Source organism: Coffea arabica, chromosome 7c (assembly GCF_036785885.1).
Source record: "Coffea arabica cultivar ET-39 chromosome 7c, Coffea Arabica ET-39 HiFi, whole genome shotgun sequence".
In the NCBI taxonomy this organism is placed as follows: domain Eukaryota; kingdom Viridiplantae; phylum Streptophyta; class Magnoliopsida; order Gentianales; family Rubiaceae; genus Coffea; species Coffea arabica.
Window position 1 is genome coordinate 4,512,452 of NC_092322.1, and position 11,301 is coordinate 4,523,752.

The following is an 11,301-nucleotide window of genomic DNA, read 5'->3' on the forward strand; positions in this document are numbered from 1 at the left end:
AACTGGTAATTCGGTAATATCTGAAATATCAATAGTGAGTTAATATATTTTAATTTTCTCTAAAAAATTATTGTAACAAAATAATATCTTGTATGTTTTTCCAATAAAATTCAATCAACTCAAACAAACATAATATGTAAAAAAAAAAAGAAGGTTCATAATCCTAAATCCTGACTCATAATCTCAATTCTTAAATAACATTGAAATATATAAGAATTTCAAATTTAAATGTTAAGCTAAACTTCAGCGTATCAACTTCCATTAAAATTTTACGTCCAATTACAGTTATAAATAGGTTAACTAATTAGTATTTAGTGATAGGATTAACATTTACTCTTATATTTAGTAATATAGATAAGTGGGCAAATATTCTACTTTGACTTCTGTTGATTTTAAGCGAAAGAATGATTTTACTTAATTATTCTTCAAATTTTAAGTGGGCATTGGCTGTGCTTAGCACAACCTGAATTCTGCTTGTACTTCGTATTGGTTGCTCCAGTAAATCTCATGCTGAGTCTTTTGGCAGCTGACACGTGTGACCACAGCCCCATATGAGTGGACCCGATGCGTGCGACCAAGACATGTAAATGCACGAGTGTTGCTTCCTTTTCCGGGCACTTAAAAATTTCTTTCTTTGCGGCTTCCGACCCGATTTCCCTTTCGGATAGATATACACTGCAAAAATCCCTCCCCTGCCAAGCTCCCAACATACAGATTCTTTTGTAATTAAAATTTCCCAAACCCTAGAGAAAAGCTTTCCACGAACTTGAGATCCAAAGCGAGCTCCTTTTCATTTCTTTCCAAGGTATCATCAAATCGTTCTGGGTTTTTTTCTCTTTTATTATTTGCGCCCCTAAATTAGGTTATTTAGTCTCTTTTGTTTATTGAACTTTTCTGTATGTTGGTTTGCGTTCTGTCTTTTTTCCCCTCTTCGAATTCAATTCATCATCACATCCCATGAAGAATTGGTTTAGATGCTAGATTGGTTATCTTTTTCTTCATCTACTAAAAGTTTGATATTAGATGACCATTCATTCGTTTCTTTTTCAATTGATCTTTAATTTTTTTTTTCGGCTGGCTGTTATCTGTTATCGTTTCCTTTTTTGTTGATTTTACGGGTCTGTGCCTCATTTACTTGTTAATTTTGGTTGTTTATTTTTTGGTCATTAAAGCACTGCGATGGGTAAGAAGAAAACAGATGATGTTGGGGCTAAGCCAAGTGGTAAAGACGGGAAAAAAGAGAAGCTTTCAGTTTCTGCTATGCTTGCTGGTATGGACCAGAAACCTGAAAAGACCAAGAGTTCATCTTCTTCGTTGAGCTCTGTAACTAGTAAGCCGAGGTCAAAATCAGCTCCCAAAGTGTCATCTTACACTGATGATATTGATCTCCCTCCTTCTGATGATGAAGAGGAGGAAGGCTATGGTTCTGATGAAGAGCAGGGACAGAATGCTTCTCGTACGCATCCAAGCAGACAGAACAGAATTGATGGTAGGCCGCTCGAAATTTTGGTTACTGACAAAGAGTTGAAGAAACGAGAAAAGAAGGATATGATTGCTGCCCAAGCTGCTGAGATTGCTAAACAAGAGGCCCTTAAAGATGATCATGATGCTTTTACGGTAGTTATTGGTAGCCGTGCTTCTGTTCTTGATGGTCAGGATGAAGCTGATGCCAATGTCAAGGATATAACAATTGATAATTTTTCGGTGTCTGCTCGGGGAAAGGAGCTCTTAAAGAATGCATCAGTTAAGATATCTCATGGAAAGAGGTATGGATTGGTTGGTCCCAACGGCAAGGGCAAGTCTACTTTATTGAAGCTTCTTGCTTGGAGGAAGATTCCCGTACCCAAAAACATAGATGTCCTTTTGGTCGAACAGGAGGTGGTTGGTGATGATAGAACTGCTCTTGAAGCAGTTGTTGCAGCTAATGAAGAACTCATCAACCTCCGGCAAGAGGTAGCTAGTTTGCAGAATGCATCTTCAGATTCTGTTGGTGATGAGAAGGACGATGATGATGATGATGCAGGGGAGAAGCTTGCCGAATTGTATGAAAAATTGGAGCTAATGGGTTCGGATGCTGCAGAGGCTCAGGCATCAAAAATTCTTGCTGGGTTGGGTTTCACCAAGGATATGCAGGCCCGTACTACCAGGTCATTTAGTGGTGGTTGGAGGATGAGAATTTCACTAGCTCGGGCACTTTTTGTTCAGCCAACTCTGTTGCTATTGGATGAACCCACCAATCATCTTGACCTGAGGGCCGTTCTCTGGTTAGAGGAGTACTTATGCAGATGGAAGAAAACTCTTATCGTTGTTTCGCATGACCGTGATTTCCTTAATACTGTTTGCAATGAAATTATTCACCTCCATGACATGAAGCTGCAATATTATCGTGGAAATTTTGATAGTTTTGAAAGTGGATATGAGCAGCGTCGCAAAGAGATGAATAAGAAGTATGAGATTTATGACAAGCAGTTGAAAGCTGCCAAGAGGTCTGGAAGTCGCACTCAACAGGAGAAGGTCAAAGATCGAGCCAAATTTAATGCTGCCAAGGAAACGTCCAGGAGCAAAGCTAAAGGCAAGGCTGATGAGGATGAGCCGCAGCATGAGGCCCCTCAAAAGTGGAGAGATTACACTGTGGAGTTCCATTTCCCTGAGCCTACAGAGCTAACACCTCCCCTCTTGCAGCTCATTGAAGTTAGTTTCAGCTATCCAAATCGAGAGGATTTTAGGCTATCTAATGTGGATGTTGGTATTGATATGGGAACTCGTGTTGCTATTGTGGGGCCTAATGGTGCTGGGAAATCTACCTTGCTGAATCTTCTTGCTGGTGATTTAGTTGCCACAGAGGGTGAAGTTCGGAGGAGTCAAAAGTTAAGGATTGGCAGATATTCACAGCACTTTGTGGACCTTCTGACAATGGATGAGACGCCAGTTCAATATCTTCTTCGTCTTCATCCTGATCAAGAGGGCCTGAGTAAACAAGAGGCTGTTCGTGCAAAGCTGGGGAAATTTGGACTCCCCAGCCATAATCACCTTACTCCAATTGCAAAATTATCTGGAGGACAAAAGGCCCGGGTTGTCTTCACTTCAATTTCCATGTCAAAGCCACATATTTTGCTATTGGACGAGCCAACTAATCACTTGGATATGCAGAGCATTGATGCACTAGCTGATGCGCTTGATGAGTTTACTGGCGGTGTTGTCCTAGTCAGCCATGACTCAAGGCTTATATCACGCGTATGCGAAGATGAAGAACGAAGTGAAATTTGGGTAGTGGAGAATGGGACTGTCGAGACTTTCCCCGGCACTTTTGAGGAGTACAAGGAAGAGCTCCTCAAGGAAATAAGAGCGGAGGTTGATGAGTGATGTGACATGTAAGATTTATATTGCACAATTTCTGATATACAGTCCTGGCCAACCTAGTTAAACTTTTTTCCAAGTTACCAGTCTATCTGTGAGAGCAATATTTTCTTTGATTTTCTTTTTTAAGTTTTTATTTTCTCTTGCTGTTAATCATTTTGATACATGATTTTCGAGTGTACTCACCTGTTGCGATCTTAGGGAACAGGTATATTATATTGTACTTGGTGCAATATTTTTGGCTGTCTTGGATGGTAGGCCAATAAATCTGCTGGAGAATTTTCCCTTTACGTCAAATGTGTTTGATTTGTTTCATTTGCATCTTGAACTGATTTATCTGTTGTGTGGCTTCTAATTTATTATCCTTATCCAACTCCTGTGTTTGCTTTTAAAGAAATTAGAAGTTGTTGAGAAGATTTGGAACCTTGATAATTATGGTTTGAGAAGATCAGAAATAGTGTTCCAAAGTCCACACAGAGATTTTCCAAATGGTTGTCTGTTTGGGACAGAAAATTAGCTTGAAATTTATTAGTCATTAGAAAATTGATTGAGTTCAATTAATTTTGCGATCTCTTGGTTCTTTCTCTGATTTACGAGTCTCATTGTAACCATTAACTCGTCCTGGTTTTCATTCTGTTCTGCTTGCGACGTGTGATCTCTCGAGAGGCAGAAAATCTCAATAAAAATAAAAAGAAAAAGAACGAAAGATACAGCCAATGCATTAATTTTCATGTGGCCGCTTGGAGTTGGAGGTAACAAATCTTGAAAATCTAGAATGACCCTCTGGAGATTACATATGTTGAAAATCCGTTAAAGGTTTTCTTTATCATAAATTAGATGATTTCTTAGGCCATTGGCATGGTGACCTTCAAATCAAATGCCGATGGATGAATCAAGGGCACTTGGGAATTCCTTTAGAATTGAGCATGTCTCTGTAACAAGGGCGCTCGTGACTTGTTTCCATAGGTCCCTGAGGGAACACAATTGCATCTCTGGCAATAAGGTTCACTCCTGCCTTCCCACATCTATCAGCACACTTTTGAGCCGCAGAAACACGATCTAAGAGACGGCAACCAACCCTTCAGTTCATTAGTTTGAAGTTGCCAACTCTAAACCTGCCGTTAAGCAGTCACATTACGAGTCCTGGCGCTGCTGCAGTCTTAAGTACTTACAGGAGGTTTGTTGCATTAGGAAACGACATGAATCAGTGTAAAGGGTTTCCCGGGATGCGAGAGACAGAATGGGACACAGGTAAGCAGTATTCAAAAGAGAAAAGTGCCTCAAAGAAGCCGGGCAAATAATTAGATGCTTTCGACATGGCGTGACCTAGTGGGCTTGCTGACACTCGAGGAGGCAGTCCTAATTAACAAAGCTCTTCGTGCAAAGAAGGTTCCACACAGCTTGTCCGTCAAACATCTTACATACATTTTCCGAAGGCGTAAAGCTCTCTGCATTCTCCTAACTACCGTCTACAACTTGCCATTGCCTAGGGAAACCGCACAGGATATCGACATTATCATTGTAAGAAGTTTGGCCGCAATTTAGGTGCCAGACCTGGTACCTCCCAATGCATGTTACCTTTCAAGGATCTTTTTCTTGGGTGTTTGTGCGGTGGCGGGGGAGGGCAAAAAAACATTTCCCCTCCAAAAATACTCTTCATAACCCAATGGATTTTGATACGTCCATTTTGAACATATCACTGAACAAAGCACAGATTGGTCTTTGAAGGAGGTCCTGGTAACAGGACTTGTGAGTTCTAAAGTAGAATCAACCTCCCCATCCAAAGCGAGGGCAGAAATCTTGGGATTCAGAATCCTGTTTAGCATGATGACTTGAAGCCAGCAAATTGACCTGTGTGAGGAAGTACATTTGACTGACCATCATAAGAGATGACGTGTCGTCATTGATATGAAGAATGAGGGGGTTTAACTTTTACCTTAACAATCCCCCATCGTGAGCTTGGACGAACATAGGCAGCTAAAACAGCCATATGAAAGTGCTGTTTCGAAAAAAATGAAAAATAAAATATAAACATTGGCAGTGAGTAGGAACTGTTCACTTGGACGGACAATAGAAGAGACTCGGTAATAAATACTTCAGGAAGACGCCATTTTGAAGCAGAGACAACTTACACGAAATGGATCACTTCTCAAAGACTGCACATACATTGCGCTCCCCAGAGTCCTATCCTGTAAAAGAAATCAAGGAAGCAAGCTTTCAGGACATGCTATCGTGATTTTTCAGTTGATTGTTCTCAAATTTGTCATTTGCAGGGAGTCACTGCTGATAACAAAACAAAGGCACGTATCTAAAATGCTCCAAGACTGCGCTATACCTGCAGATGGACATCCCTTAACCGCCTTCCCGTTTGGGCACAGCAAATTCTTAGAATGGATTCATCAGAACTTCCACTGATGATATAGTCTCTACCGTTCATGTAATATGATCTAGTGAAATTATGAGAACTTCCTGTTGAAGATATTTCAAATCTTGTGTGAAGCCTCCCATCAACGGCCAAAAGTTGTCTCACCTGCGACCATGACAATTAAGCCTCATGTTAAACTGGCACAAGATCATTAACTAATTACTGCTAGTGTTTTTTAAAAATTGATGGCTCAACGGTATTGACATCACGTGACATTGATAAAATAATTTGGTTGTTCTTGACTTCGTTACTTGTCACATTTAAATCTACTAAGTCACACTCTGGTAGCATTACAAATCCTAACTGAATTAAAGGGGTGACTTATCAGGCCTCTGGCAGGAATTTGCATTCTGCTCTAATCTAATGTATATTAGTAGTAGCTGTAGTTGATGCCAGTCTGACTGCTTTTAGGGCTTGAGTTACAATCTAAATACCTCATTGTCCACAGCTGATACAAGCAGATAAAGGTCATCAGGTGAAAAGCAGACCATTACATTTCCTCTTGAGCTTGAAGAAGTATAGCAAGGTAGTGTTGGTTTTTGTCTTAAATCCCACATCTTGACATCACAGTCATATGATGAAGTAACAAGAAGGTGTGGAGAGCAATTGGCAAATTTAGCAACATTAATTGTTTCTCGATGTATATCTGTCAACAACTGCAAGCGTCTGCCAGTGCAGAGATCGTATACTGCAAGTTTTCTCGAATAACCACTAGCCAAGAACTTATCATCACTTGAATTAACATGAACTGAAGTCAGCTGATCAAAGTCATCATAGAATTTAGTGCTGGAAGTCCAACGGCTATCCTCAACTTTTGTTGTCACTTGATTGATGTCATATAATCTCAAGGAACCTTTCTCAAAACCAGCAAGAAGCTAACATAGCAAAATCAAGAATAAATAATCAGCAGTAGCCCCATAATCCTGTAGTTTGAAACTCCATAATTTAGAGCCCTCAGTTTGTTTGTACTAGAATACTTCAATGCGGACAAGCACTGAAGCATCAGATTGTATGTCGAGCTATGATAAAGTAACAAAATCATGTCAAATAAAACAGCAGTCAAGGCAAGTGCCTACCTTTGCTGGATGCTGATTAAGCCAACATAGTGCCATTGCACTGTTAGAAGTTTCCAAGGCTGGAATATACTTGAAGAGGCTTCCTTTATCATGATTGATGACAACCACTTCCCCATCCAGTGTTCCAAAACCCATTAGAGAAGCATCAGATGGGTGATACTCAAACTGCCTAGGCCGGAGGCTTCTGCTACCTTCTCCCAAAGTACTGCAGATCTGAGACATAGGAAGGTGGACGGGCCACACTGAAGAGCCAAATTTTGCTGCACAAATGGACCTGGTATAGAAAAATTTACTCTTTTGGGAATTTGATTGCTTCTTTATGGTAGACCTTTCATGGTATCCACAACTTGTTCCTGTCTCACGCATATACAAAATGTTGCTAACACTCTCCCCATGCTGTCGTTTATATGGTAAGTACTCAAAATATTTTGAGAAGACCATTTTGGCCATGTCCCTGTCCACAAGTCTTATTGGGATGTTATCTAGAACCTGTAAATGGGGTAGTGATGCAATCATGTACTCCCTGTAGTGGTTCTCAAAGCAGATTGGAGAAGGATTTTCTAGAACTTTCATTTTAGAGGCAATTGAGGAATCTTTCACATCCAAGTCAAGCACACTTGTAGGGGACTCACCATCCTCTTCAGTCTCCAATTTTGCATGAGAAACCTGGCATATGCCAAACGATTGATCAAATAACAGAATAATTGTGTTCCATCTATCAATAAGACAAGTAAAGCTGTTTCAGACCTCAATCTGCAGCATGCTCAAGCCAACTGATACAGGATGAGCATTGGAAGACTGACCAGATGAGCTAATTCCATGAAGATTATATGACATCTTACCTATTAATCTATCATCTATTGAGTTGTGAGATATGCTGTGAGTATGAATATTTACTAATGAATCTCCAACAGAGACAAATTTGGGCGATTCATCTTGAATAGAAGATTCAACATTCCCAACAGAAATAGTTGTTTGTTGACTCTTTGAATGCTCACTCGTGCGCTCTGCCACATTTCTGTCACAAGCAAGATCTCTTCTCTCTCTGGACAAAGTAGGACATGATCCAGTGTTTTTGCAGCACGCACAGTTTTGAAACCGGATTTCAACCAAGGAATTTAATCTGGACAAGGCAGCACTAGTTGTCCACAGATTTGCAACTCTTGTTCCACATAGAGATATCCGCATCAGATTTGGCATGTTAACAAAACAATCATTCTCCAATGTAGAGAGAGAAGAACAGAAGTCAAGACTAAGGGTGTGTAATAGCATAAAGCCTCCAGCGAAGTTGAAAGCATGGAACTCATTGAACCTTAAATTCATTACATGACATTTTAAACCACCATGGAGAATATCACTGTAAAAATACATGTAGGCAAAGGATAAGTTTGGTTGGATAGGAGAAGCTAAGTCTTGCCAAAAATAAAAAATTTGATTTCTTTTAGACTTTTTTTTATTGTTTTTTAGTCCCAAGTTATGCATTCATGATTGCATTACGACCACAGAGGAACTAGCAAGTCAATAATGCAAAATCCTGTTTTCGAAGTTTCTACTTCTGTTTCTTGTAGCTGTTTCGTCATGGAGGAAAGTAAGCAACATAAGGTGGACCATATGAGTTTTAGAAGACAGTCTGGGTAAGAGAAAGCAACTCTCATGTGGTATGGAAACTAAATCGTATAGGAGAGCTGTAGAACATACCATAAGATATCCTTCCGGACAGATGCATCTTGGAGATCAATGACTTCAAGTTTTGAATTGGCTGCATTTATTAGAGACAATACAGATTCTTGGTTTAAGACACAGGGTGATCTACAAAGAATGTCAACTGCATCACACTGCACATCAAGGAAGACATCTATAACTGGAGATAAATCACAATCCTCAAGTTGGTCTAAGAATACTTCTATAGTGCATTTCTGGTGGTTGATTCTCTGTATAACAGCCTGAAAAAAAAAAAAAAAAAAAAAAAGCCATCAGGGTAAAGTCCAAGAGTTAGGAAGTGTACAATGATGCTATATCCACAAAATTCAGCACTGTAGCTATGTAAATCAAGGGATATACCTCATAGTGGCACAGAAGTTCGAAGCTTCTTATCAGAATGAAATAAGATAAACATTTGAAATCTACTTACAAGAAGAGAAATACTTCACCATATGATGGATCATAACCCCTTGGAAGGAAATAATTGAGGACTGTAGTTATCCACAAGAGTTGTGGTGTAGTTACAAAGCACGGAGCAATAAACACATTCATGAAACAAAGAGAGCTTGCCACCAATTAATTCACCCACATATATACAACCAAACGTCATCCAGAGCTGCTGAATGGGAAATAAAAAATTGCCATAACCATGGGTTTTACGTCATTCATTTCTAATCTTATTCCATCAACCCAGAAAACTTGAAAAATGAAGAATAAAAAATAAAACTTTATTCTATCAAGAAGCAAACAATACTATGTAAACTGTTCCTGCAGTAGAAGAATTTGGAGAAAAAGTGAGAAAAAAAGAGAAAAAAAAATAACAACAACAAAACAAGTTGAATGCTAGGAAACCTTATGAAGCCATGACAAGACTGCAGTATTTGGTAGAGCCTGATGCCTCTTGCAGGAATCCAGATACCTAGCAACAAGTTGTAACATAATGCAGGTTAACAAAGAATTCAATAAACCAAAACATTATCAAATGATTCTTCCTGTTTAACGCAGGCATGTAAATGTTAAAACCATGAAAGCGCATTATTTCACCTTTTAACACTAAAGGCCATGAGTATTGGCCAGACAGCAGTACTAGATTCAAAGAAATAGATAAATAAAATGAGAATGGGCCATCACCAATAGAAAATTCAAAGAAATTAACAAAGAACTAGTTTATCTAAAAGAAATGCCAATCATTGCTCAAATAATGGTGATGGATCAACTTAACGAGCTTTACAACCTCCTTCAGATACGACCTAACAGCAATAGAAGACTTTGAAGTAGCATTCGTGTAATATTTATCCAAAAATTATTAGTACAAGTGGGACGAAGCCTTTTCTCTACGAAACTGAAGAAAATGACAGAAACCTCCCCTAAGACCATTTTCTTTGTGATAAGTTTTACTACCATTGAAGAGGTAAAATTTTCAGCTTCTGGGCAGTGGCATTGTGGCATAATTCTTTAGCAGTTAAAGGAAATTTGCACCTCCCCATCAGCGAAGCTTAAAAGCACAAAACTTTTAAAGAGTTATCGCTTTCGCACTTAATCGTCCATCGGTATCATAAAATGAACCAGGTGGCTCAGCTTCTTCTTCTTCTTGTTGTTCTTGTTCTTGTTCTACTTTACCCCCCCCCCCCCAACACCCACACCCACAAAAAAATAGTAGTAGAAAATAAAAAGCACTTAACCAGCATGCAAAACTCATAATAGCATCGGAAAAAAAAAAACCTCCACTCATCATTGGGAGCTAAGACAATATCGAAAAGTATAAAGAGAAAACAGAGAAGAGGATGCTTTATTAAAAATTTTTTAACCAGATATGAATTCCAAAGGGTAATCCTTTCTGGAGCCAAAAGAAGGCAGCCATTACAGGGAAAATGGCCATGATTCAGCTAAAATAAAAATGGATACGCTACTGTGAGAAAGAAACGGGCAGCATAAATTGAAAAAAAAAAAAAAAAAAAGAGGAAGAAGGAGAAGGAGAAACCTGGAATCTAAGCTGGAGACATTATTATCAAGAGACATGGCTGTGCTGTCGACGAATTCTACTTCTTGGCTTTGTTGAGCGCTAAAGAAACAAAGAAAGAAAGAAAAAAGTAAAAGAACCAATGGATGATTGGTTATTGGTTGAAGCGTTGAAGAGGAAGTAATGGCAATAAAGTTAGGAAAATTCTACTACTACCATATAAGCAGAGGCAATGTTCCTCAATCATTATACTATAAGAGAAGAGAGAAGTGGATAAGCACAACCCACTCACTCAGGACTCAGGGATGGTAGGCTAAACTTGTACGTAGTCGGAATGCACGTACTTATCATGCCATTTAGCTCTGCCCACCAAATTTAGTTGGCTTTTTTAAGCTCCGTCAACATCGGCCCACCCGCCTTCATTAATTAATTAATGTGCGTGGATATTGAACGTGACAAATTAATAATAATAATACTCCCTCCGTCCCGTTTTATTAGTCTTGATTTTTTTTTCACACAGATTAAGAAAGTGTAATTAATTTGGTTGGAAACATAAATTTAGATTAATAATTTCCTAAAATACTCTTATGCTAATCACGAAGAGTGCCAATTAATATCAGTTACAGCTAATGGTACCAATAAATATCAGTTACCACCAATAGTGCACCCTGATTGTTTCAATTACCGCCAATAGTGCCAATAAATATCAGTTGCCGCTAACCGATTTGAACTTGGGCTGAAAATATTCTTGCACTTGAGAAAAAGTAGATTCACGCTCTTTA

General features: G+C 39.0%; 2 protein-coding genes across 8 annotated transcripts; one reads left to right on the plus strand and one right to left on the minus strand.

Annotated features, from left to right (window-relative positions):
* Positions 1–603: 603 nt before the first annotated feature.
* LOC113699392 (ABC transporter F family member 4-like) lies at positions 604–3,647 on the plus strand. Its single transcript, XM_027219740.2, has 2 exons — positions 604–805; positions 1,173–3,647. The coding sequence occupies exon 2, from the start codon at positions 1,180–1,182 to the stop codon at positions 3,361–3,363; it is 2,184 nt and encodes a 727-aa protein (XP_027075541.2). The 5' UTR covers positions 604–805; positions 1,173–1,179; the 3' UTR covers positions 3,364–3,647.
* A 971-nt stretch (positions 3,648–4,618) lies between these two features.
* On the minus strand, positions 4,619–10,854 carry LOC113698406 (protein DWD HYPERSENSITIVE TO UV-B 1-like). 7 transcript variants are annotated; one of them, XM_072057266.1, is made up of 11 exons: positions 10,736–10,854; positions 10,541–10,621; positions 9,412–9,478; positions 8,557–8,801; positions 7,606–8,215; positions 6,859–7,524; positions 6,217–6,657; positions 5,693–5,887; positions 5,490–5,546; positions 5,294–5,356; positions 4,619–5,208 (listed from the first exon to the last, which is right to left on the minus strand). In XM_072057266.1, exons 2-11 carry the CDS (start codon positions 10,576–10,578, stop codon positions 5,125–5,127), a joined length of 2,466 nt encoding a protein of 821 aa, XP_071913367.1. In that variant the 5' UTR covers positions 10,579–10,621; positions 10,736–10,854; the 3' UTR covers positions 4,619–5,124. The 7 variants fall into 7 exon arrangements, with proteins under 7 accessions (XP_071913367.1, XP_071913368.1, XP_071913371.1 ...); XM_072057267.1 differs by having other exon boundaries at positions 10,733–10,750; XM_072057270.1 differs by lacking the exon at positions 10,736–10,854 and adding an exon at positions 9,009–9,175 and having other exon boundaries at positions 10,541–10,729.
* Positions 10,855–11,301: the final 447 nt, after the last annotated feature.